Source organism: Ophidiomyces ophidiicola, assembly GCF_022830035.1.
Source record: "Ophidiomyces ophidiicola strain CBS 122913 chromosome Unknown scaffold_30, whole genome shotgun sequence".
Taxonomy (NCBI): Eukaryota; Fungi; Ascomycota; class Eurotiomycetes; order Onygenales; family Onygenaceae; genus Ophidiomyces; species Ophidiomyces ophidiicola.
In genome coordinates, this window is record NW_026054670.1 from 210,157 (window position 1) to 236,728 (window position 26,572).

At 51.6% G+C, this 26,572-nt stretch overlaps 7 protein-coding genes across 7 annotated transcripts; 2 read left to right on the top strand and 5 right to left on the bottom strand.

Annotated features, from left to right (window-relative positions):
• Positions 1-133: 133 nt before the first annotated feature.
• LOZ57_005666 (uncharacterized protein) lies at positions 134-1,943 on the top strand (the record flags this gene model as incomplete). Its single annotated transcript, XM_049254693.1, has 5 exons — positions 134-349; positions 411-554; positions 621-881; positions 1,033-1,549; positions 1,609-1,943. 5 exons carry the CDS (start codon positions 134-136, stop codon positions 1,941-1,943), a joined length of 1,473 nt encoding a protein of 490 aa, XP_049106376.1.
• A 209-nt stretch (positions 1,944-2,152) lies between these two features.
• On the bottom strand, positions 2,153-4,020 carry LOZ57_005667 (uncharacterized protein; the record flags this gene model as incomplete). The annotated part of the gene is made up of 3 exons (XM_049254694.1): positions 2,153-3,039; positions 3,120-3,494; positions 3,588-4,020. 3 exons carry the CDS (start codon positions 4,018-4,020, stop codon positions 2,153-2,155), a joined length of 1,695 nt encoding a protein of 564 aa, XP_049106377.1.
• Positions 4,021-5,035: 1,015 nt separating this feature from the next.
• MIC33 (putative mitochondrial 2-oxoglutarate/malate carrier protein) lies at positions 5,036-6,137 on the bottom strand (the record flags this gene model as incomplete). Its single annotated transcript, XM_049254695.1, has 2 exons — positions 5,036-5,084; positions 5,182-6,137. The coding sequence occupies 2 exons, from the start codon at positions 6,135-6,137 to the stop codon at positions 5,036-5,038; spliced, it is 1,005 nt and encodes a 334-aa protein (XP_049106378.1).
• A 3,071-nt stretch (positions 6,138-9,208) lies between these two features.
• PCK1 (Protein kinase C-like 1) lies at positions 9,209-11,793 on the bottom strand (the record flags this gene model as incomplete). Its single annotated transcript, XM_049254696.1, has 6 exons — positions 9,209-9,980; positions 10,043-10,194; positions 10,253-10,807; positions 11,014-11,214; positions 11,294-11,369; positions 11,591-11,793. 6 exons carry the CDS (start codon positions 11,791-11,793, stop codon positions 9,209-9,211), a joined length of 1,959 nt encoding a protein of 652 aa, XP_049106379.1.
• Positions 11,794-14,642: 2,849 nt separating this feature from the next.
• On the bottom strand, positions 14,643-18,491 carry RPN7 (proteasome regulatory particle subunit; the record flags this gene model as incomplete). The annotated part of the gene is made up of 4 exons (XM_049254697.1): positions 14,643-16,204; positions 16,915-17,093; positions 17,151-17,971; positions 18,036-18,491. The coding sequence occupies 4 exons, from the start codon at positions 18,489-18,491 to the stop codon at positions 14,643-14,645; spliced, it is 3,018 nt and encodes a 1,005-aa protein (XP_049106380.1).
• Positions 18,492-20,490: 1,999 nt separating this feature from the next.
• On the top strand, positions 20,491-21,367 carry PEX11 (Peroxisomal membrane protein PMP27; the record flags this gene model as incomplete). The annotated part of the gene is made up of 3 exons (XM_049254698.1): positions 20,491-20,557; positions 20,626-21,127; positions 21,205-21,367. The coding sequence occupies 3 exons, from the start codon at positions 20,491-20,493 to the stop codon at positions 21,365-21,367; spliced, it is 732 nt and encodes a 243-aa protein (XP_049106381.1).
• A 754-nt stretch (positions 21,368-22,121) lies between these two features.
• On the bottom strand, positions 22,122-23,621 carry HAA1 (transcriptional activator haa1; the record flags this gene model as incomplete). The annotated part of the gene is made up of 3 exons (XM_049254699.1): positions 22,122-23,272; positions 23,328-23,483; positions 23,546-23,621. 3 exons carry the CDS (start codon positions 23,619-23,621, stop codon positions 22,122-22,124), a joined length of 1,383 nt encoding a protein of 460 aa, XP_049106382.1.
• Positions 23,622-26,572: the final 2,951 nt, after the last annotated feature.

Below are 26,572 nucleotides of genomic sequence, written 5' to 3' on the forward strand. Positions count from 1 at the left end.
TCGTTGGCTAAGACCTCAAAATGTCCCAAATCGTAACCATGCGAGACTGCCTACTGCTTCGCTTATCTTCTGTTGATGAGATATTTTCTCATCGAGACGCGAAGATTACTGCTGATATTCTGCTCTGACCATCATGGAACATCAAGGCGTGTTCCCCCTGGCGCTACCCATCTTGAAATTCTCCTATGTTACTACTACGGCCGGGCGTACCTCGCCTCTGAGCTGGACACATATATCAGGAGGCTCTGATCTTGTAGCACTCTTTGACCAGGCGTCAATTCCAGATGGCGACTCCACGTGGATACGAGAGAACCGAGTACTAAAAGTTCTACGCGGTCGTGACATATTGGTTTGTTGATATATGTTAATGCTGCTACAATCTAGCTGATCGACTATTTGTGCATTATTAGGAGGAATTAGATCTTGATGCCCTTGCTAGAGAAGCTGTAACCAGCTCATCAAGCCAGATACAGATATCAAATGCAAAAGCACCTATCGCAGTCCTTGTGAAATCCCCTTGTCTTGCTGTCCGGTATCCTACGCGTCTGAACCAGGTACGAAACTTACAGAAGGAGTATAGCACAGGAACTGGACGACATGGATACTGATGGTGGTTATAGATACGCAGGTTTCAGCTGAAATTTTCATCTGACGCTGATTATCGGAAAGCTGTTTCGATATTATCTGAAATTGGCTGTCCTATCACCGAATCAGCTGTGGGGGGGTATAATCCTCCCCAGGCATCGCGGGCGAGTCTTGACGCGTCGAACTGGCCTCAAAATGCTGGCTCGTCTTCACTAGGACAGGCTGTATCTCATGTCGAGAATCAGACCTTACTTCCAGCTGTACTTCCCACTCCGGAACCACGCCAGTCCACGGTTGTAAGTAGTCTTCTGTCGAAATTATTTGTGATTTCATTATCACATTTCATAATTTGAAGCATATTTCATTTGTGTTTAGCATGGTTAATTTGCTGCAAATTTATACACAATCGAAGGCTAATTTTTTATTTATTTATACAACAATGGGCAGGGGCCATCTCAGACACCATACTCACCCTTTCCATTCAAAGGCTCTGCTATGGTCCATGAAAACAATAATATGGCTCTGCAAGGTTCAGGATCAAGTATTTCCAAAGAAAGACCATCTACAGCCCCTATTTTTCCAGATCCAGAATCGTTGAGTCAGCTACTTCCTCCAAAACGAGAGCTACCATTTGCACCTCAGCGTAAACCGCAGCGCCGTGCAACAAAAGCAGGCAAATCAGTTAGACCTCCAAAAACGGCGGAGCTGAGGCCACAGACGCATACCGGAGAAATACCCGTAGCAGGAATAGCTCAGTCTGCAATGCCTAGTCTCAACCCAAATCGAGTTACCGTGCCCGTTATTCCAGTTCCCGAAATACACGCTTTGACTACGAATCAATCTGCGGCTTTGATATCTCCTAGCCACTCTTCTCATGGTACACATACCGTCACGCCCGCCCTATCACCCTGCAGACCAACCCCTTATCATACACCAGGACAAAATGGGACTTCGCAAAACTATGGTAAGTGGTGACCCGATATATAAACCGCCTGAGTTCTACCATAACTAAGAGCTCTGAAGCCGACCGCGCTAATATCAACCCCCTCCCCGTACTGAATCCAACTGATCTTCATTACGGCACCACTCCCCTAAGCTATCACCAGCCTACAACTCAGCAGATTCCCGTCCAGCCAACTCAAGAAGGGAATTTTACCAATACAGTCAGAAGCACAATCAATCCTGGCTCGCAACTGACGGTCACCACGGCCGATCTATCCTCGTACCTTTCGTCGCCGCCCTCAGAGCGCTCGAAGCTTGTTGAGTCCTGGGTATGCCAGCAATTGGAGAGTGATGAGTTTCTGGCTCTTTGCCAGGATGTGGAGGGTGTATGGAAGCGAATTGCTTTTGGAATTTGATCAGAATCATGGGTTATGTGTGGAATATGATGCAATATAGGCATGTTGACTGCGAAGTGCGAAGGGAAATCCGAAATTGTCAGGATTTATAGATATTTTTACATCAATTATCCTAGTATTTATACATGTATAAGAGAAGAGAAGACCCAAAATACCTATCAACACCGGAACTATGCCTATGAGCTGTTACTCTGTTCGCACACTCTCCACTATACTATATCAAATGGCCACAGCCTTTCCGCCCGAGCCACCGTCATATCGCCCCCTTTCGCCTCCGATTCCCTTGCAGTCTCCATCCACTCATCATACGCAGCCTTATTGGCCTCTCTTGCTGCCTCCCACACGTCATTTGGAACCCATCCATCTCCTGTCGTCCCCATGGAGACCTTCAGCCACATCTTCAACTTCTGCATGGACTCAAAGTCCTCAAAATGGCGCGCATGCTCAGCAAGCTCCTTCTCGGTGGGGGAATACGGGCACTCGGAGCCTGGAAGATTGAGCTTGGGCCAGAGGGCGGCGAGGTCGATGAGTTCCTGGCGGAGAGCGGGTGCGCCGTCCCGCCAGGACGTGAAGCAGTAGTGGAAGAGGCGGAAAAGGGACGGGTCGAGTTGTCGTGCAGGACGGAGTTTGGGGCATTTGTAGGTGGCGATAACGTCATAGGTTTGGTGGCAGATTGAGAGGTCTTTTAGAAGTTTTTCTTCATCACGGCTCTTTGGGCTAGAATCTCCTTCTTCTTCCGAAGGGTCGATGTCTGGGAGAGCAGCGAAATCGGGGGTATTTTGAGCGTAGATGAATGCGGGTTCGATGCATGTTAATTGCCAATCAATGAAACTGGTGATTGTTGTTGGGTCATCAGGGGATACAAATATATTTCTCTTATTATAATCTGCATGTAGAAGAGTAGGAATCGAAGCATCTTGAACACGCCTATCCTCAATCAATAGTTTCATGGTTTCATGGCATATCTTCAATAAGCGTCTGTGTTCCCCAACCGAGCCTCGAAAATGGCGGCGGTCCTGCGCAGCAACCTGTTCAGTAGGTAAACGGGAATAGGCAGTATCTATCAAACCAGACGCATATCCACTTAGCTTTGTCCCTAGCCAGAACTTTGTCAGCTCAAGCTTTTGGAGAATTCGGGTACATATGGGGCAAAACGGGAGGATCTCCCAGACTTACAAGGACCACGATTGGGACTCGACTCCCCATACAACTCCGGCTCGCCCGCTCCAAGGTTCCAAAAAAGAGGACTGCAATATGGACCAATACAACAGCCATCTTCCAGCGGAATCTTCAAGCTCGCGTCGTCAATCGGCGCATCGGCAAAGTATATACTCCCATACGCTGGGAAGTCCAAGCTTGCCAACTCAGATAGTTTGAAGGAGAGGGCTTTTGTACACAGCATATGCTGGTGCGTGTTCATCTGCGACCAGTGCTCATCCAACTGCACGCCCTCCGCATGTTCCTGGATGATATACTCACACCCAACGGGGTTCGCAGGGTCATCGCTCCATGCCAGAATCGCCGGCACAGGTAGCGATATCTTCGACTGCACTACATATCAACACACCGGAAGTAGACGTTAGCCTCCCATCAAGCTTGACAGAGACACAGAACCCCTTCACACAACAACAACAACAAACATACAATATCTCACCGTCGCCACCTCCGAATTAGTCGCCAGCCGCGGCGCCCCCGCAACCCGCGTCGGGATCCTCGCCACCACGCGCCGGCCGTTGTCCAGCGCCAGCACAAACGCCCGGTTGTACCCGCCTTCTTTCTTCTCGTAGCTGGCCACGCGCGACGCGCCCTCGCTCAGTCCCACGGCGATCGCGCACAGCTGCGCAAAGTCGAACTGCACATGGCGCGCTTGTCGCTGCTGCGCGTCGCGGAGTAGCCAGCGGCCGGCGCTGTAGCGATACGGGTCTTGGGCGGGAGGGAGGTTGGCGGTGGTGGGTAGTGGTGGTGCTGGAGGTGGAGGTGGAGGTGGAGATGAGAAGAGTCGACGAGGGAAGATCAATGCTGAGGGCGAGATGCGGCCGAGAGATCTCGTCCACCGCCCGAGTCTGCTGCTGAGCATTACGTGGGCGTCTCGAGGATTCTCGCTCGAGAGAATGTGGAGGAAGAGTATGTAACTAGCTAAGAATCGGGCATTGGAGTCTGGCAGGATTGGTGTGTGCCTGGCGAGCGGAGGTTGACTCGCAGAATCACTTCTGCATCATCCCAAGCATTATTGTGCCTACACTTTACATACTCACTACATTTCTCGACAATTGAAGCGGATTCTCCCTTTTGACCTATACTCCTGCTCAATTGTCGCTTCATGAGCCACCTCGTCACAATCATCAGGAGCTGGAGTTATAATAGCAAGGGGCTCAAGCCCTCGTCGACGGGCGGCTCTTCGACCAAGCCAGGCGGCCCAGGCCCATGCCCCAATAATAATGATGCCCAATACTAAGGCACCGTCTATCCTGGTCCCTGCCTTTGCCATCGGAAATCCGCCGAAGGGTAGTTGACTTGATAGCGGGCCCCTGCAGTCCAGACACGGAAAAGTTCAGCGCTCATCCATATTTATTATTTCCAAATATTGATTGCACGTTGCAAGCAGAAAAGATTTTCACCTTTGACACAAGGACTAGGGAAGTAAAAATTTGAAGTAACCTGCCATTCGAGAATTCCGGGAGGAAAAAGAAAACAGTAAGAGCTGCAGCATAGATACACACATATAAGGAAGTTCACAAGCCCATGGTATTATATACTCCGTAAATCAGTAGAACGTAGAGGTTCGATATCATAGACCATAAAAGAAAGCCTAACAGGAAGGTCCAGTAAATAAGCACTGATAAAAAATGCATATGGCTACTCCGTAATATTGTACTGTAAATTCATCATGTTGGACCGGAACAATGTGTTTGCCCACTGGCCAGTCTGTCTGGCTGTTTTTTTCCCTCTCCTTAATTTACCCCCTTGTTCATTGTAGTGCCTGCTTTCTTTGGCCGCATGGCGATCAGACCAGTTAATGGGTAGGTTCCCGTGCGCGGGTGGTACGGTCTCAAAAGACAGCCGGCATTCGACCGAGAGCGGATTTTGGCCGTTCACGACGTAAAGATATTGAGGAAATCAACGACGATAAGGGTGACCATGCTGTACAACAAAAACGGGATGTTAGTTCGGCTAACAGTGGGCCGGAAGCCGGTGATGATTCTTGGGCGGACAAAAGGATATCGGGGGATCCACTTACGCATGGGGCGCGATCCGCACATAATAGGTCCCGAACCCGCGATAGAACCTCATCCACCCCTCGTCCCGCACAACTTTTCTAGCGCAGTCAAACACGCCCTTGTACGGCAAGTTTCCGGTTTTTGGGTCCCTCTGTTGTTTTTGCAGACGCGTCTTGATAAAGTCAAAAGGCAAGGACAAGAAACTGGCAAAGAATCCGGCAATTGCCGACGCAGCGAACGTCCTGTTCTGTGGGGAAAGATTGGTGTGGGCTTGCAATTGAGACTTGCTCTCGGAAAAGAAGGTCAATTGACCAAAGTTCAGCGCCATTGCCCGGATCACCGTCGGGAAAGCCCCTGCCCACAGGGCTGTAACTCCTTCGGCCTTGGAAATACGAACCAGTGCATCAACGACGGAACGATAATTGGCCCTGGCTTCTTTAGGCTTTAACCCATCAGACTGCATTCGAATGAGTGCTAGATCTGCAGGATTCCCAATCATTGCCGCGATTCCACCTGCCGTTAGCCCGGCCGCAGCACGCTCGCCAAAGGTCACTTTGGAACCTGAGGCTGCCGCACGAGTGTTCAAAGTAGACATGAATGTGTCAAAAAAGCCCAGGCGCGCAGTGGTGTAAACCGCCTGGCGCAAAAGGCCAGCAGATAACCCTGTGTATAGGTCAAGCACCCTGCCAGCAGCAATAATTTCTTTTGTGATCCCTATTGCCGAGGGTTTTGGGCCAACGCGGGCACCCTCGCCTGCTAACTGCAATCGAACTTTGACCATGTCGATGGGCTGGATGCACGTGGTGGCCGTCATTCCTGCCAGACCGCCGTTAAGGAAAGGTAATGCAGCGCGCATGAAGGGGGTGTGAAAGAACGAGGAAGCATCTTGGGGAGGCTTCTCCATCATTGCTTTTGCTTCTCCAGAGACCTTGGAAGCTGCTGCAGTTGCGCTATCTTTGAGAGATGTAGCAGCCATCAAAGAAGGACATACGTTCAAATGGTACAAATGAGAGGAAGGAACTGGATGGAAGTCAGGAAATCTAGCGATTGAGCTCTGACACGTTAGACTATATGGAAAAGGTTGTCAGCAGTCGGTACAGAAGTCTATACGGAGATTTCTAGCAAATATGACGAGGTCTTAACTCCACAGGCCATGTAGAACTAGATAAGAGACATAGGGGGAATTGAAAGACCCGAATCAGATGAAAAGAGCTTACAGACGACAGTACTTTACACTCAGTCTTGCAGTGACTCCAGGAGAGGAGTAGAGAGCGAACTATAAGGGAGACGATGATGGTGATTGACAACAGAGAGCTTCGGAGATGCTTATAGATCGACAAAGGACTAAAGCAAGGGTAAAATGACTGATTCGAGGGCAATAGGATGGCAGTGGAAGGTCGAGGTATCACCAAGCGGGGAAGCAAGTCTGGGGAACGGAGCTGGCAACACAACGGGAGACGCGACGAGAGCTCAGACGACAAGCTGCAAGAGAGCACGTACAGACAAGAGAAGGGCGGGCGGCCAATTGCCAGTGGCGAAGCCGACGGGACGGCAGCAGAGACGGAGGAAGAGGATGAGGATTGAGGTTGAGGTTGAGCGACGATGGGGAGGTTGAAGGAGGAGAAGCGGAGAGAAAGCACGGGGGGGCGCGAGAGGGCAAGACAGTGCGACGAGGAAGTAGTTTCAGGTAGAGATACCTCCGGCAGGCGCGGGCGAGCTGGCGGGCGCACCGTACTTGGTACGCGGGGAGTACATCCGTGGGATTAGGAGACCAGCCATGCCGAGAAGGGCAGGGCGGAGAAGATACCTGTTGGGTAAGTATATATACCTGCTCTACGACCTGCCTGTCGAGGGTTGGTGGTCGCGGGCTAGCCTTCCGCACTACTAGTTAGAGCCCCCCAGCAGCCGGGGGGTGGGGGTGGGGGGTGGGCAGCACGCATCAAGGGTCCAGGCAGCGCCGGGCGAAAGGCACCACGACGTGGGCCAGCTGTCACGCCGGGCATCGTGCCAGCGCGTACGTGCGTGCATGCGTGTGTTGTGTGTGGTGGTTAGCTATGGCTATGAAGTCGCGGTACCTGCGGACAAGTACCGGCAGCCCTCGTGACGTGCGGGGTCGCGCCTTGCCGGGCCCGTTTGGGGGGGAAGAACAGCAGGCGTCACGCGCAGGCGGCCGGCGTGCGAGGTGCGCTGCTCGGGTGCAGTTTGTCGATACGCCTCTCCAGCTACAGCCCTCTCTGTGCGTGTCTGGCCTAGTTAACTATTCAGAGCAGCAGACTCGCAGGTCGATATCGACTCTCACAACGACGATGCTTCGGCGCACCCCTGCCGCCGCAACGTCATGGCGTAGTTACCGCCCCCCACACGCCCGCCCGCCCAATGCGCGCCCACCCAATGCGCGCCCACCCAATCGTCAGCCCGCAGCGCAGCCAACCCCAACTCGCTGCCGACGCTTTCGTTCGTTCGTTTGTTCTTTTTTTTTTTTCTCCGCCCGAGAAATCTCCCGCCCTGTCGTTCGTCTCACCCCCTGGGCGACTCAACGCGCTTGCGATAAGATATCGGGTAGGCTCCACTTGGCTTCCAGCACCGTCTTGGCTGACGGAGCCCGTGTTTGTGTTTGTCGATGTTCATAACGCTGTTTCTTTTCATTGAATAGTTACCTGTTAGTTATAACAGTCCGAATACTAGGACTTTCGACTGTGCTGGGTGGCTCTCCAGGCCCATCCGTATCCAGCGCTTCCATCCCCGTAGATAATAATAATCAACTAACTATTTCACGGCTCTCTGCCGAAATCCTGGCCCTTGCGATCCCTCGCCAAACAAAAAAAAAAAGTCTTCCCGCTTCCAAACTGCACGGGCTGGGCTGGCATGATTTTGATTGGATTAGATACCATCGACACTGTACTCCGTAGACTGAAAGTTTTCCACTGTTTCTAGGCCATCCCGTCGGGGAAGACCTTGATGGGTACTGCAAGTCGTGCGAGAGGGCAATCATCTGTTGGGGAAAACGCCCACCTCCACCACGGGCTTCTCCATTCCCCAATAAATACTACTCACCATTCCATAGTTTGGGCAGAGAAGTCGGCAATTTGGTGTCTTGCCCCAACAGCTCCAGACTTGCGCTTTGTCTCGGAGATTTTCAGCCAAGTTGATTAAAGTTCGCTTTCATCCAGTTCACTATCGTCAACTTAAGACGCCGATTTTTCCGATCGTGGCCATCCACCAGGAGTAAGTTGATCACGTCTTAATGCCCCTCCGCTTGTAGCCGCACACCATGTTTTGATGGTCATGGTAGCTGATAACGCAATAAATGATTTGGATTCCAAAGCGATACTGGACAGGAAAAGCATGCCAAAAGTTTGACTGTTTTTTTTAATTAATGTCTCCCTAAAAATATTCTATTCCTTCTCAATTTTCTACCTAAAGATAAGGAAAATAGACGGAGAGCCAAAAGCATATAGCCAAAGTTATTACCAAACTCTTTGCCATTTTCATAGAGGCTGTAGGGTGGCCGACTTCGTATCCAAGTATAACATATTAGGAAATCAACTTGAGGCCGCGCAGATAGACAATTAAGGCTATCTGGCACAAAAAACGCAAATGGGGCATATTGACACATAAAAAAAGGAAATATCTTGGACATCAAAGCGTTAGAAAAAAGGGATCTGCGGAGTCGTGGATCAGGTATATGAGGGTTCGCGGGTAGAAGTTTGATCGACGGGGGGGGGAAATTTTTGAGACAAAGGAAATATTAAAAAAAAAAAGGAAAAGGGGACCTTTCACTTTAAATGACCCGGGGCCCATGCAGAACAAGACCATATAATAAAACCGTTTCGCATCCAAAAAAGAGGACGATCAATGCGCGCAAAGTTTCCAAAAGTTTGCAAAGACGGTAAGCAAAATGCAACCAAGAAAAAACACAACAAAGTTTTTTGTCAATCATCGTTTAGTAGACAACATTCTTCGCAGACTCGAGTACCAATGTTTTTTGGGCTTTTCTTCCGACTCCGATTCTTTGGACGGCAGCACTGTCGAGCTCTTCTCAGCTAGTCAAATCGACGAGCCGCCATTGGCCTGGGGCTGTTCGCCGTTGACCGCGACGGGCTCAGCCGGCTCGGGAATGGCGGCAGCGGGGACGGCGGGGACGACTTTGGTCGCTAAGGGATCCTCCGTAGCGGCAGCGGCGACGCTGACCAGGGGAGCGGCGGCGAGGACCTCGGGGGTGGCTTCAGCGCTGTATTTGGTGAAGTTCTGGTTGAAGAGGTCGGCGAGCTTGTTGACTTCGTCCTTGAAGCTGGCGGAGCCGGTCCAGCTGCGCTGGGGGTTGAGCAGCTCGCTGGGCACGTTGGGGCAGGTCTTGGGGATGTGGAGGTTGAAGGTGTCGTAGGTCTCGTATTCGACCTGCGCGAGCTCGCCGGAGTGGATGGCGTCGAGGATCGCACGGGTGTACTTGAGCGGGCAGCGCTTGCCGCCGGTGGTGCAGCCGGCGCCGACCCAGCCGGTGTTCAACAGCCAGGCGTTGGCCTTGTGTTCGGAGATCTTGTCGGCAAGCATGCGGGCGTAGCGCATGGGGTGGAGAGCCAAGAAAGGTTGAGCGAAGCAAGACGAGAAAGTGGCCTGGGGCTCGGTGACGCCGTCCTCAGTGCCGGCCATCTTGGAGGTGTAGCCCGAGATGAAGTGGAACATGGTCTGCTCGCTGGTGAGCTTGGAGATCGGTGGGAGAACACCGCGGGCATCGCAGGTGAGAAGAATGATGTTCGATGGGTGTTGTTCGGCCATGCAGGGAATCTTGGCGTTTTCGATGTACTCAATGGGGTAGGCGCTGCAGATTATGTGAGCAAAAGAACAGGGTTCAGGTAATCCGGGGTAGATGCAGGTACATACCAGCGAGTGTTCTCGGTCAAGGTGGAATCATCATAGTCGACGACACGTGTGTTGGGGTTGAAGACAACATTCTCCAAAACGGAGCCGAATCTGATAGCATTGAAGATATCGGGTTCTTTCTCAGCAGACAAGCCAATGCACTTGGCGTAGCACTATCACATGTTCAGTCAGACTAATTCACCGTAACAGCAGAGGGACAACAAAACATACTCCGCCTTCGATGTTGAAGACACCGCGATCGCTCCAGCAGTGCTCGTCATCTCCAATCAAGGCACGCTTAGGGTCAGCAGAGAGCGTGGTCTTGCCGGTACCCGACAGACCGAAGAAGAGCGTGACATCGCCATCGGTGCCCTGGTTAGCGGAGGAGTGGAGGGTAAGGACGTTGTGCTTGATGGGCATCTCGTAGAAGAGAACGGTGAAAACACCCTTCTTCATTTCGCCGGCATACTCGGTGCCAAGAATAACCATCTCCTTCTCGGCAAAGTTAATAGCTACCGAAGTGGCGGAGGTCATACCCTCGGTCCAGCGGTTGGCAGGGAAAGAACCGGCATTGTAGATAACATAGTCGGGATGGAAATGCTCGAGCTCCTCGGGCTTGGGCCGGATGAGCATGTTGCGCATGAACAGGGCATGGTAGGCACGGGCACAGACGACACGGACGTTGATCCGGTATCTCTCGTCCCAGCCGGCGTAGCCGTCAATTACGTAGATGCGGTTTCGTGTGTTCAGGTAGTCGACGGCGCGCTCTCGGTTGATTCTCCAGACCTGCCAATCGGGTGTCCTCGGTCAGCCAAAATGCCATGTCACGTGCGAGGGCCCAGCCGCCACAAGAAGAAATGCGGGGAAGACCGCGCGCCAAGCAACCCGGGGAGGAGAAGGGGGAGCCAGCGAGGGGCAAGCGCAGCAGTCACACGATCTGCCGGGCGAAGGAATTGCAACACCAGCGGACCAAAATCCAAGGGGAAACTCACATCGGGGCTCATGGGCTTGTTGACGGGGCCCCACCAGATCTCATTTTCTGACGATTCCTCCTTGACGATTCGTTTGTCCATAGGGGATCGGCCGGTTTTGGCTCCGGAGTATGCTGTTAGGGCGCCGCTGGATGTGATGGCCGTACCGGTTTCGTAGACCAGAGCATCTTCGTAGAGAGCCGCTACGGAAGGGTTGGCAATCTAGGCAGGGACCAAAAATCAGCGGGTGGTTGCACCAGGGGAGGGGGGTTGCGCAAGGTCAACTGTTAGGGGTACGTACAATTGCGACTCTTTCATAGTCAATGTGGGCGTGCTCGTGGAGCTCTTCCTCGAGCTCGGTGTGGCCCTGGCCCGGTCTGGCAACGCAGTTAGCAATCATGATGGAGGGTGTCTGGGGGACAATAGCTGGCGGTCCTGTTGTCAAAGGGCCTAAAGTGGCCGCTGCGCCGGCTTGATATACCCGGCGACGGGCAACGGCCGCAGCGAATTCACGAACAATTGACAACAGCACCCGCCCAGAGACCGGGGGGGGGGAGCAAGCAGAGACGACGGGGTAGGGGACAGGGAGCAGACGTACTGGACACCGGTGGGGTGCAGGGCAGTGCGGTTGACAGATGTCGACACCATGGTTCTGAGGGAGGTGGAGTGGTAGTTGGAGTGCTGCTGTTTGGCAACCTGCTGTCGAGCAAAATCTGAGCAGAAATATTCGAGGGGAAGTGGGTGATTGGGGGGTATATGAACGGTGGCACGAGGAGCTGAAGGCGCGGGGGCGGAATCCATGATCTGGCTATAATTTCGACTATCCTGCCTTGTCGACACTGGTTAGCCCTCCCGTTGGCATGCGTCTTCCCCACAGGTGACGGGAGATACCGGGACAGCAGGCTGTGGCGTAGTATTCGCAAAGAGTTTTCGCGGGCGAAATTAAATTTGGCAGCAAGAGGGCAAAACAAGGCGCCCGAAATAACCCGAGGTGCCGTCAGGGTGGAAGAAGACCGACGGGCGATGATGGAGTCAGAAAACGAAGCCTGGCCGGGGGGGAAATGAAACGTGAAACAGGCCTGGAGCAGCGGGGATTACCTCAGCTAGGCAAGCTTGTTCCGTCGTAGTGGCAGTTGTCGTCGTCGGGGAGATCTCCGGGAGCAGTGGTCAGCTGGCAGTCACAGCAGAGCAGACAACAGTACAGAGTAGAGTAGAGTAGTTTGCAGCGAACAACAACAGCAGCCCGCAGGCTTTTGAGCGCAGGCTCGCCGTCTGACCGCCACTCGGGCGTCCGACAGCGGCGCACAGCCCAGCAGGCCGGCGGACGGCGAATCACAGGCGACGACGGGCTCATTATGTCAGCCAGGCGCTTTCGGCTGGCCCAGCTGCGACGCGGTGGCTGCTGGGCACATGACGACGGACGGGCGACGCCCCAAACACGGCCGGAACCAGAGAACGAAAAAAAAAAAAACTCTGAGGGCAGCGCATCCTGCCGGGGCGAGAATCCTGGCGCGCGCCCGCCTGCCCGCATTACCGCGCGGAGTTGCGTGCTGAGTCACCCGGCCCTGCGCCACAGCGCTTCCACCCCCCCCCTCCCGGCGTTGGCCCGAACGGGCAGCCTGCAGTCGCGGCAGACTCGGCTCGTCGTGGCCAGCGTCGGGCCCTGCCCGCCAATCACCGCCCGCGGAAAGTATGACGTTCCGCGTCGTCATTGGCCGCACTCCGACAGCCGCTCGATCTTTCCACCGGGCTGCCCGAAGAAGCCTCTCTAGCGTGACGTCATCCTCGTTACGCTGCACCGCCAGCACAACAACAACAACAACAACAACAACAACAACAATATCGACAGCAACACGCAGCATCACATCGCACGCGGCTGTCCAGCACTGCCGGCCGGGAACGCGGAAGGCGCGAGCGGCCCTTGCGCTGGCCAGGCGGGCGCGCTGCCGGCTCTGGAGGCAGCGAAGGCACTACCACTACTACGCAGCCTGCCCGGGTGGAGTGGCTCCGTTCTTCGGGAAAACCCGCGGGTCTGCCTCCTTAGCTAGCTGAACACCCCTGCAGTCCATAGGGATGCAGTTCGAAGGAGGAAAATTTGAAAAACTAAAAAATAATAATACGCGGAAAGAAAAGAAAAAAAAATATTAGTCTAATAATACTGTTGCTATTGAAATCTGGAACATTGCTCCGTCATCAGTCATTATTATTATTATTATTGGGCTACCGTCATCATCATCCGAATGATAATCGATCATCCCAGGGGGAAAGCAAAAGCAAGTCCCCAGGCGCATTCTCCATTTTCTCTCATTATTATTCTCCGGCCTGTTGATGCCCAACCCGGGCCCGGGGTTGCTCCGCTCAGCGTCAATCCCCCACTTTCTGCCGAATCACAAAATTCGCGCATCGCCGTCTGTGTGCCTGAGGGACGGTCCAACCTTTTACGTGAAGCAGAAGGGGAGGGGGATTTGCGGCTAGCTGTCCCTAGCGCCCGTCTTGTGCCACGAGCTAACTGTGATACTCCTTCTGGAGAGATCCTACAAAGATTTTGCAGGTTTTTGCTGCGCTCTTTTTTTTCTTCTTCTAGAGGCTGTCAGAGCCTGCCGTGTTTCATCTGGCGTTGCATGACCCGGACTCGCTCTTTTTTTGAACGGTGCGCGAAGAAAAAGTCTATTCGTGCGATCTAGTTCTTTCCCTCACCCCCCTTGAAGAGGGTGGTATTCTGGTCTGCGTCACTCATCTTTTTTGAGCCTTTTTCTCCCCCCAAAAAAAGGGAGACCATCGTCAAGTGCTCCGTAAATGATCATCAACCCCGTCCGTCCCAGCCCATGTCTCGGCTAGTTAGTTACGTCTCCGTAGTAATACCCGGAGGTGATGTTCATGCGCGGTGGTGGCATTGTGGGTTAACATTCTGTGGGCGGCGCGCGCATGTGGTTGCCTTCCTATCTCGATCCCAGCGACACACGCTGCAGAAAGCTTAGCGCCGCCGCTCCATCAACCGGGCCTGTCGTCGTACCTTGGTGGGCGTCCATCCACGTCACCCCTCTCCCCCAGGGCCGCTGCGTCGTCGTACATACTCCGTAGTAGTAGCATGACAGGATCGGCCGTGGACGTCCGCGCGCAAGGTCACGATCGCAGTGCTCCGTACGTCAGTGGTATTATTATTATTATTACTAAATTTTATTTTCCCCGAAATACGTCGAAGGGCCACTGGTCATGCAGGCGGTCTCGCCCAGTCCGGCCTGCAACGCCGGCTCTTGCGCGGGCGCTTCGGGCAGCTTCTAGCTCGCCCGCCCGCCCGCTCCGGCCAGGCGACGCCGCCGGCTATCGCAGGCCCAACACGAAAACACAGCCTGTTTTTCCGGGCCCCAAAAATAGATAATCCGGCCGCGCCCTGTTCAAGCCGGGATCTTCCGATCCATGTGATTGGCACCCGGAGCATGACTCTCCGTGAGACAGCGCACTCCCGAGAAAGGATGAACCACCAATGTCTACTATCCGGTGTCATATGTAACCAATCTAGCATCGCTTGCAAAATGCTGGGCCTGAACAAGATACCCAAAAGATGATCGCTAGTAGATACAAAAGGCGGAACAAGATGTTCATATGTCGTCGCTACCAAATGCAAGAATGATCCAACTCTCCTACCAATATCACCGGAATTCATCCATGAATCCTTTGTGAAAATCCACAATTCGGCTCACCCACTCAGTGCCAGGAGCCAGGAACGTTGTACGGAAATGAAATGTCCCGGGTTTCTGCCCGAACCCGGAGCCCGGAACAATGCAGACGCCAGTAGCATCAAGGAGCCTGAGAGCATAGAACTCGTCGGCCTGGCGATTGGCAGCTTTAGCCGCCGCCAATGCCTTGGGCGGCAGCGTGATAGATGGAAACAGATACATCGAGCCCTGGGACACAGTCAGCAAAAATAATTCGAAGACAACAGTGGATGGCCATACCTGTGGCTCTTGGCACTCAACGCCTTCCATCAACTTGAAGGCCTCGTACAGGGCAAAGGCACGCTGGCGCAAGCCTACCGAGATGGCATTGTACTCCTTCTGGTACACCTCATAGCTTGGGTCTCCGGTCTTCGGCGGATTGACCATGAGTTCCACAAGGCACTGCCCAATGACGGGCGGACACAGCATCACACTGATGAATTTGTAGATCTGCTCTTCGACGTCGGCATGGAAGCCAACAAGCTCAAAGTAGCCGCCGCGGTGGCCGCATTCGCCGACCATGCCCTTGGATACGCTGTGCAGGGAAGCCAGTTCCACGTGGCTGTACCGTTCCGACTCCCGTTGCAGCTGCCGGAGCCGCTTTTTGAAGGAGACAAAGTCTCCTTGGAACACGTTGGTCTGATAGACTTCGTCGGCCATGATGACGAGCTTCTCTTCAACAGCCAGGTCAATCACCTGTTTGATGACGTCTGCACCAAGGCAAGCTCCCGTAGGGTTTCCTGGGTTGATTATAACAATAGCACGGACATCAGTGCCTTCTGCTTTGGCTTTAGCCACAGAGGCTCTAATACCATCCACATCCAAACCCCAGCCTTTCCCCTCATCTAAGTAGTAAGGGACACATCTTGCGTTGAGCAAAGACAGAGTAGCTGTGTATAGAGGGTACTGAGGAATGGGAACTAGGACACCACTGTTGCGATCAGCACAAAGAATACTGAGAAGTGTATTTACTCCTGAAGAAGCTCCAGCAGATAGATAGATGTGAGATGGGTCTGCAGGGAAGCCATCGCGTTTCTCAATAAAAGCAGAGATGCTTTGCCGTACGGCCGGGGAGCCTTGGCTCTGAGTGTAGGCGCCAATGCTGCGTACATCCTTCAGTAGATGTCTGGCGCGATCAATGGCATCCTGCTTGAACCCAAGTGCTGATCTCAGAATGTCTTCCTTCCGTAGCAAGTCGGGGTATTCGAGAATACTCAGAACTTGTCGGAAGAAGGTAATAGGTTTCTGATCCAATTGCTGTGGGTTACCGATATTGGCAAAAATAACATTGTCGAATGGTAGCTGAGCTCCTTGTTCCAATTTGACTCGATACTCTTCCGCTTTGACGGCAAGTTCGCCGCGAACCGCGTATTGAGCGGCTAGAACATTGGGGTTGATGTTGCCCTTGTGTAGACGACCGGCTGGGGGAGAGCTGGTCTTGCCATGCGAGTAGTTGCGCAGCGCACGAGCATCGAGAGGGGTGGATCGAGCGGTATCTAGGAGCAATTCAAGCTATCGTTAGTTCATAGACATGGTTCAACGGGCGCATCGAACAAGGAGATGCATTGCTCGTATTTCAACCGGGCCAACGGGGGATAGAGGGAAAGCGCCTACCTACCTGCAGCTGTGACTGGTGCACCAAAGGAGGTCCGCAGCCATCGAGCGCCGGCCCCACGCCGGAGAGACGAGTAAGGAGCGGAGGAGGCAAAAATGCGAGAAGAACAAGCTATGGGGAACATCGCTGAATCAAACCAGGGGACGAATGGGTAGTTAGTTCTGCACCCTGGCACCTTGCTGTGTAGTCTGGTTGCGGATAAGATTTTATAGCTTCAGTTTCACCCGTGCGTCTCGACAATCGACTCTTTGGTGAAAAACGTCTTTTCTTATTTCGACGCTCTTTAATGCCAAAGTGATGCTATGATTCACAGTACTTATTCTGAAAGGTGGCGAGCTGGCCAGGTATTTTCGAAGGTTTACATAGCAAAGAGTTTTTATGGGACTAGATTTCGCCCAGATGGCTTTTGCATACATATTACTGCCTTCTATATCTAATTATCTAACAGAAGATAATATGTATTGCTAGCAATATGAACACGGGTCTTTTGTTCCAGAGTACTTGTTATTAGTAGTACAGACAAACCTCTAGCTACCTATTTGGCTGTAGAACCACGTCAATTGGGGTCGTAAATCGTCTAACCCCGCTCACTGCCCCGTAGTCTCACAGCCTGGCCGTATTTCTGAAGTTTCGTGATCAGTGCATCGCCTTGTTTGACCACATCGGCGTACTGCTTGTTCTTGTCATCTGGGCGGTTCGTCTCGATTACACCATTCACTCTGTCAATCGTGCAGGATATTCTGTCACCAGCAATGAATTTGGCAAGATCCCTATAGAATTATCGTCAGTATCAAAGGAGATATGCGAATCCACGCGCCAACACATACTTATCAAGGAAATCAACGGTCACACCAAATTCCTTGGCCATGCTGGCAAGGCCCACGATGCGGTAGCTCTGCAAGAGCTGTTGATACCCTCGCAGCCGCATCTCCCTAACAAACCGCGATCTATGCTCATGTAGATATCGATCCTGTGTCACAAAGTTGTCCTCCACTGCTGCAAGTGCCGTGAAAAACGTGCGGTAAATTCCACTGTAAAGGCTGCTAACAAGGTTTGCAAGAGGAGAAAAATCAACTGGTACCTCATTCTCTGTCTCAATCCCAGTTCCAGTGCCTAAAGTGGTAAGGTTGACAACTGTCGCTGTTTGGCCTGAAGCTCCGGTAGATATATCCTTCATCTCTTCATCTCCAGCGCCGGGACCAGAGGATATGGCTCCGGAAAGTGCAGACAATCTCTCTTCTCCCTCACCTAGAATTGCCTTTATCTCTGGGGCGTCAACAACCTTCGCTTTAAAATCAACTCTTTTCAACGATAGCGATCCCGCAATAACGGCGTATATAACTAAGGACGAGTAGCTGCATAATTCGTAGCTGGTAAAAGTAGACAAGCTATCGAGCAAGAGAGGGGCTGCCAGTTTGTAGCTGCGAGTTGTGAGTAAATGGAGGCCTTTATAAGCCTTCAAACGATTTCTTCGATCCCAATCACCGCCGCCTTCGACAAGCGAATTCGCTCTTTCAATGTGCTTCTTGACAAATATTTTATCCCCAAAGAATAGCCCAATTCGTATCATCGCTAAAACGATATCGATTTTCGTTCCTAATACGCCGGTATTTTCGAAAACGGCCTCATAAGCGGTGATGGCTTTCTCCTAGGTAATTGTCATTCGTTAGCCCTCACAAGATAGCTGTCAGATATATGCAATTCTTTGATACCTTATCGCCAACTCGAGCCCAAAATTCTGCGCGCTTCCCTCGCGCGGCTTGGACTTCGGTGTCTCCAGCGGCTTCGGCAGCGTCATCTTCCTCCTTCTGCAAAGCATCAAGCTCCTTCTTGTTTTCGGCCAGAAGTTTTTCGTATAATCTCTCGTCCCAAGGAAATCCAACAGACACGTTATTGCGCGCATGGGGTAGCATGTCACACACTATTTGCTGTTTGTTCTGGTTTGTTGAGTGCTGCGGCGAAGTTTCGCCGCTTGAATTGAAAATGCCATCGACGGGGTGAGCTAAATGTCGATATAACGGGGCCATATGGTTCTTTTCGATGACAGATTGAAGGCGTTTCAGGGAGCTTTCTCGTACAGCTGCAGGGCATGCTGAGTTGGCGAGGTTGAAAACATCTTGCGAGAGCGTGAGGTCAGGGTATTTGGCATATTGAGGATCGGAACCCATATCTGCAGTACGGGAGGGTAGAATGAGGGGGGCGACGAGTATATACGGGAAAGAAGGTAGGTAGTAATGCGGTATGATAGCTTTGCTCTCGCCGTGCCTGGTCAGCATGTCCATTGACTTAGAGCTGTTTGCCCAGCGCGCTAGTCCCATTGCGCACTAGCGCCAGACACTTCCATTGAGAATTTAAAATGCAGAATGAATATAATTTCGGTATATTTCATGTGGAATTTTATGGCTCAAGTGCTACCATGCGCTGAAGCTCCTCATAATGAGATCTCAAAATGGAGAAGTTTGATTAGCCATCATCATTTGACTGTATATATAATCAGAGAAAGTTGTCTTGATCAACATCTTATTTAGAGGAGTATTTGCTACAAGGCCCTCTTCTGTTTATAGAACATCTTGACTCTTGTGTCAGTTATTTTGGACTCCAGGAAAATTTGCAAATCCAACACTGACCATCTGGTAGTGGCTTGCATACTTCTCAAATAAAACAAGCACATTATTAATAGAATGTCTATGTTCTTCTTTTTGGCATCAAGAGATGTTCTCTGCTCCTTGCAACCTGTTCTACAGTTTATCCTGGCGTGGATGATTGCTAGAACTTTTCTACAGATCCACAGCCTAGAAGTATGATTTCCAGTGTCATTTTTCATGGCACATTAAACCAGAGATGGTCCTGTTACTTAGATTCTTGTGTCCTATGTTTCTGCTCTCACCTACCTAGTTACCCTAGATAGTACATACTCCCCATTTCCTACTAATCCTAATAGCATGACAATAGAAAGAAGGCCTTCTGATATGAAGGCAACTCCCCCAAGAGGAAGCCAGAGCAGCCCTGTAGTTGAAACTTGAAACTAAGTCGGTAGAATTTCCTTGAGGATTTTACTCAGCATATGATAATACCTCCAAGCAAGGAAATCTCCACATCAACATGCAAAGGGGCAGCAAGGATAATAGTCGGTACACCCTTATTACCATAATGCACAGAGGAAGCATTTCTAGCCAGCGTAACAATCAGGGACCCTTTGTTTCTTTTTAGGAGTAATATCGTTATGTTGCTTTGTGTACCGCGAGGCAATCCGGTTCCTTGAGAAGCATGACGCGTAGAAAAGCTCGACGGTCGATGGAAGGCTACAAAAATCCCCATACCTCATAAATTCTTGTACCACTTCCTCGTCACCTGCCTAATAGAATGCTCTCTTCCAGACTGACAATCTCTTTACGGCTGTATATCAGTGTGAGTTTAAAAGATAGTCAATGAGACCTTCTGGTGCCTGTCCATATTATATAGAATTTGTGTAGCACAATCAACTAGTCCACCAGTTTTGCAAAACCAAGGACATTGCGGATATTGGAGGAGGGGCAAGTGCATTGTATGAGGAGAGGAAGATAAAAGAGGAGCCGGTTGTTGGGGCAGAAAAGACCTGCCCGCGAGTGAAGCAATTAGATGACATCACCATTCGAAGTCCTTGTGGCGGTTGAGGCCTGCCTCGCCGAGTCTTCAGGAGTTGGAGTGGCTGCCCCGAGGCCCCTGGCAAGCCGAGATACCACCATGAAGATAGTCATCACCAGCAGTCATAAGCGCCTTGTCGCCGTTTGCAGCTGTTGTGGTTCAACGCTGCGATTTCTTGGGGGGCCAATAAGCGGAGTGCCGAGGTTAGCCATCACGTGCATCTTCTCCCCCGTGTGGCTTTCCCATCTCCTGTAAAGAAAGCGCATCAGGTTTTAGAGGTAGCAGAATAGTAAACTGTTTTCGTATCTCGTGTGAATTTCTTCGGGAGTTATTGGGAGACAAGTCATTATTGTTCGTCGTTGCGGACTCCTGAATTCGGCCCGCCGTGACGATCATCTTCGCCGTGTATCACAAGCTCGTGCTTAGACGTTATTTCGCGAATTAATCCCGAAGCACTCATTCTCTTTGTATTCTGTCCCTTCATCTACTCCTGGACATTTCCAGAAAAAAACACCCAAGAAAAAATCAGAATCAGTCGCTACAATGGTTGCCGACGCTCTTGCTTATCATCCTTCCGTTGCTCACTACCTGAGATTTGTTGCGACGACCGGTTTGTTCTCCCTGCACAGTCCTAAGAATGCCAGTTCCGGTTACTCAGATTAATGATTTTCCTAATAGTTGGCCGCGACAAGGTCCTACGGACTCTTCAGTATTTCTCCCGCTTCCTAGCATGGTACCTGTTCCGCACGAATTACTCCCAGGCCTCGATCGCACCCTTTGAGGCCATTAAGAAACAGTTCGGCCTTACCCGAAAACTTCTGCGCGTGGGCAAGAATGTCGAGCACTTCAAAGCTGCTGCCGTCGCGCTTGACTCCAAACCTACCGTTGCCGGTGCCTCCACTACCGCAGCGGATCCGGTGTTGAAGTATCTCGCTGTGGGTCGCCAGCTGGGATATGGTGTCTACTTGTCGCTTGATACGTTCACGTACCTTCATGCTTCGGGGATTAGGAAATTCGATAGCATCAAGAGGCTGCAGAGCCAAGCGTATAAGGCTTGGTTTGCCGGATTGATGTGCTCTGCGATCGCCAGTCTGTATTCGCTGTGGAAACTAAAGGAGATGGAAAGGAATGTGAACAAAAAGGATGGCGAAGGAGCGTTAGAAAGCAAGAAAATTACTCGGTTTGTGGACTCCCAGCGTCATCTACTGCTCCGTGTTAGTTACTGTTACTGGCAACTGACCCCACGGTTTCTTTTAGTGAACGTGCTGCTATCACGACTCAACTGGTGTCTGATATTTGCGACTTGACGATTCCTTCCTCAGCTCTCGGATATGTCAACTTTGATGATGGAATTGTGGGTATTGCTGGAACAATGAGCAGTTTGCTTGGTATCTGGTCGGTGTGGAAGAAGACAACGTAGCTCCATGGACTGCTTGATAAAGCCTGAATGATCTGTGCCTTGCTTTTTTTTTTTTTTGCTCTATATATTCATCTATTAGTGCCAATTTTCGGCTGAATGAACTCGCCCAGAAATGAAGTTGTTTTCTTTGCCAATTCCTTTATTTATGTTTCTCTGGTACGCAGATTTTGCCCCTGCAGCGTATGTGGTACCTCTCTGCTTGGAGACGAATGATTGGGGCTTTACCAGTTAGAACGTCAAAAGGACCAAATAATGTATTTGTACGCAGCCACACCTGAAATTGATATTTAATCTAGCCTGTATTTCATCTTCTTAAGATAAACATCTATTAGCAGGAAAGGACTGTGTTATATGTAAGTTGGAAGGGTATGTAAATAGGTTCCAAGAAAGAATTAAATCTATAAACATATCCAGCAACCTATGGAGAAACGAGCGTTCCACCCATTCTATTTACTAGAAGACATGGCAAGAGATAATCTTCTGAATATCCTTATCTGGAAGTCATATGTACTGGGAACTCATAGCAGGATGAACGAAACGACTGCTATCCACCAAAGACAGAATACCACCAGTATGATAAATGGAAATGCAGCTAGAGGCAAAAAGATAAAAGAAGAGAAAATATAGGCAAAAGGAGTGAAAGAATTATAGAAACTTGATCGTCTATTGTCGTAATCGTCGCAAGATGTTAAGAATGGACTCTAAAAATAATTTTCAATGCATCTTTATATGCGGCTGTGAATGCAGAAAAACCTTATAAGCGCCACTGATTATGATCCATTATTCGTCCGGCTTCCGCTGGCAAAGGTGACAGGACAGGAGGGAATGGAGATGCAGAGGGAATCCAAATGGGTTCGCTAGTTCCGGCAGTCGTAAGGACGCCGTTGTTATCAAGTGAAATTTGACCGTCAACAGGCGCAGATGACTGTTGCGAAAACGCGTGGGGAAGCGGATAAGGCTGCAATTCAGCGCTCACCGAGACCTGTTCGTTAAGGCGCCAATATGGATCTGTGTCAAGGGGTCCCACGTAATTTATGCTTGGCATGTGGGGATGGGTCATTTCCAAGCGCGAAGGAGAAGCGCATAGATAAAAGGTATCTGCATCAACGGTATCATTTACTGTGTGGACGTCTTGCTGTTCATGCAGCTTAGGGTCCTGAGTTGACACAGCTCTTGGCGCAATATCCTCGGGTTCGGAAGTGTCATGGGATGATGATCTAGAAAGCTCTGGGTGGCTAAAATTGGCATAGTCAAAGCTTGCAAAGGACGGCGGCTGGCTATACGTTGCCGTGAGCGCATCAGAGCCATATGAAAGATCGAATGTAGACCAATCGACAGACGGAGGGCCTAAACTAGCGGCTTCGAGGGCGAGGTCACTATCCGCATAATACAGTCCTGCCCACTGCTGTGGGTAATCAAATAAAGGCGAGGGCAGACTAGCTGGATCGAAGCTTGAAAAAGGTATATCAAGAGAAGGAAGATGCATATCTGGTGCGCTAATTCCCAGAACTGGGGAGCTATGTTCAGACCTAGCACGACGAGGCCGGGGTGCACTGGTAATTGAGTCCGGCTGAGCTGGGACACTCCGAGAAATGGACATTTCCTCGGCTAGGGGAAGGTGATCTGCAGAGCGACGCGCTAGTTCAGCCGGTGTATGGATAGTGTGAGATCGTGGTAAGGTATATGGATGGGAAAGTTTGCTTGTATTGTTGTGCTTTACTTTCGAGCGATGCGACACGGCCAATGGGTCGATCTTGGAAGCTGGGATATGCAGCTGTTTCGCTTGAAACGTGGATTTAGGCTCCGGCGCGGGACCGACTTCTGGAACAGTGGCCAGATTAGAGTCTCTCTTGGCAGAGCAAATACACCGACCCCCGTGGCCACAGCAGCATTGTTTTCGGTTTGCTATAGTACGTAGCTTTTAGTGATCAATCGGTATAAGTAAGTAGGAACACCATACCTTTATCTCCTGTGCCATTCTTGCACTCAGCTTTCGAATGTGGTTTCTCACCGCATTGGCAGTTGACGTGGCTGGCGCGTGTTTTGCGTAAACCTCGACAATGGGGGCATTGTGATACCGGGCGACCCTTCCGATTAATATGACTTAAGGGGCGTTCTATCGGATTGATCAGCGGCTCGTCTTCAGAAACGGGGGAGGTAGTCAGGGAGCTCGCTTACCGTGGTGCTGGCAACTGCTGACGCGATGTCCCCTGATGCAGGCATCGCAGGCATACTTCTCACCGTTAATCAACATATCGACGGGCTGGTGAGGTTAAGAAAGTGTGTGGATCTCGGCGATAGAGGCGACGCGAGTAAGGAGGCGGCTGCACGTGAGGTGGACTGAGGCTGATATACCCACAACTGTGGACAACAAGGAAAAGGGCGGAGCGCAAGCTACAGGGCCATAACACAGAGGCGATCCGGCGCAGACACAGGATATATGAAGCGGACGAGGAGTAGAACGAGGCTTCGAGCGAAGCGGGATCGAGGAGGGGCTATAAAGGAGGAATCATTGGAACATCGGGGGGTTGAGGCTTGACGTGACGGGGAGCAGACCGCAGGCGCAAGGGCAGCGAGGAGCCGTCGAAGGAGAGGAGAAAAGCAAGCGAGGCGCGACGGGCAGGGCCGGGCAGGCAGAGATGCTGCAGTGGACAGTCGGACGGCGGGCAGAGCGTGGTCGACGACATTCGAAGCGAGATGGGATGGCGAGGTTAAAATAAGAGCGAGGTTGCGGTGACAAGCAGCTGGGAAGGCCTGAGCCAAGTTCGCCCAAGCCCGCCTAACCGCCCACGGAAACTCTGTTGCGGACAAACAACACGCCCCCCCCCAGCACCATGTTTTGAGCGCCAAACCTTCGACTTCGACAGCAAGCCGGACAAAGAACCGTCGCCGCGGAAGATTCGATTGACAAATAACGAACCGCTGTTGCGCGCCGTGGCCTGCATTCTTCATGCCGCCGCTTGTGTGGACGACGCCGCCCCTGCACACCGTCGCCGTGTTCTGGGTGGAGAGCATCCGCGTTGTTTCTCCAGCAATTCCGTGTTCTGGTTTTGATTATTACTATTGTTATTCCCCTGGACGCCAGGCCGGCCAAGCCTTGCTTTTGTGGTGCGCACTGCTGCCCCGGCCCGTGGAATCTGGAATCGGCCTTGGAGTCGTGTCCCGCACAAGGCAACGCGTTGGGCGTTCTGGCTCGATCGCCCGCCCGCGTTCTCCAGCTTGCCCCTCGAGATCGATCTCGGTGTAACGGCCGTGAGCCCTGCCTTGGCGCTGCGGGTGTCCGTCAGCTGTGCGCGACTATGGGGTACGGAGTACAGGTGCTACATGCAAGTGGATGTGGCGGCCACATACATACCTACGGAGTACATACACACGCTATCCCGCCGCTTCGATCGTGTGCCAGCTGGCCTGGCTAAGATACCCCACAGCGTCTTGCTTCCTTATCTTGCTGGAGCCCATCACGCAAGTGCAAGCTTAACCAGATGCGTTCACCTGAAAACCCAAACGACTCCACCCAGCCACCTCTCGCTGCATGTCATGGAAATCCCCACGATGCCATTGGCACGTTGCGCTGAGGGCGTGACTGGAGACGGCGTTGCGTCGTTGAGTCTGGCTTTACAGCCCATCCCGCTTGCCCCTTGCTATCCGACTTTTCAGAAAGTTTGGCGTGAAGATCCTTTTCGTCGATTCTGTTTCTTTTTTTTCTTTCCTAGCTTGCTAGGACCACCCTCGATCTGAAGTTGAAACCGGCCGGTTCGGGTTAGAAGCCAGAAAATTTCTCCACCGCCTGGAGTTGGCTCTAAAATGTATACTTTACCATCCAATCTACAGGTTTCCATATGCCACCACGACCCGCTATCGGACGAACAGGATACCGCACAGAAGAGAAGAAGTGCGCAAAAGTGGAACTGTATGTCTTGACCTGAAACAAATCCATATCTGGTAACAATCCTCCGACCTTGCCCTCTGACATATGCACTCGAAAGCCACGATTGCCGCCGCCATCAGCGCAATTAAACTAGCAAGCACAAATCAAATTGCGAGCATCGCTAGCACATCCAGAAAGCGTGGAGTTCTGCCTGCATAAAACCCGCGCCGATCACCGTTTCCCTCCGCCTTTTTCGAGGGCACCACCAAGTGTCCCACGAACACCTGTAATATACTTTTGTTAAGGGTCTTCCAATGTTACACAAATTAGGCAGGGAAGAACAACATTGTCTGGCTAACCACGCTCCGCCTACCATACTTGATAGAGAGCTCCTTTCTAAGGACCAGCTTCAATTCGAGTTTCGGTGAGCGTAGGTGGTCGGTCTCGAACCCCTGCTAGCCCCTAACTACCACTGGCTGCAATAAGAACGGCTAATTAACTTACACTCTGCGTTCCTCAGCGCCCTTGAGCTGCAGCGCAAGTCACACGCTGTTTTGGAGCAATTTCTCCAGCCACGCACTGCGCCGTGACTGCACGTCATCTCTCGCCCCCACCCGGGTTGTCAGCTTAGTTAGTTACGTAAGCCGTGCATCGAATATTCGTCGCGTCTTCTACGGCATTTCCTAAAGCGGACTCGGCTTCGCGACCTGGCAAACTCATACTCGCCGCCACCTGGCGTGTTGCCCCTCCTTCGCGCCACTTTAAAGCCGAGGACGGTTGGGCTCGTACTTGCAGATGGACTTTGCTCCGCAGATCAAGGCATTTTTGGGTTTTCTGGCCAAACTATCAACTACGGAGTACCCTCGAATGCGTCAAGCTTCGTGTTTGAACAAAGAACAAAGGGAAATCATATTCGTACCCCGGGAACATTTTCCTTCCCAAACACCGTGAAAGTTTCTTCACGATCCAAAAGTTCGGAAGAATCGAGGCCAGAACTGAAGCACGCAAGACAGCCCACTCCGGAATAGGAATGAATGCCATTGTTGGCAACTTTGCTTGACACGAAGGTTATTCGCCGTCCGGTCCGCTCTTATGGCGTTAAGGTAAGGCCGAACAAGAACAAGCCCCTTGATCATCGTTGAAGATCAATTTCCCGAGCGTCTGTTTGGCCAAATGATCTTTGCAGCAGCTTTTCCCTATTTTTACACATTTACCGCTAATCATCGGCTTTTCAAATCGCGACAAATGGCGGACCTTTTGAAGCAAGGGTCATGTGCCCTGTAAGGCCAGCCGTGGCGGACTGGTGGTCTGACAATTTGTTAACTCGCGGCGTTCTC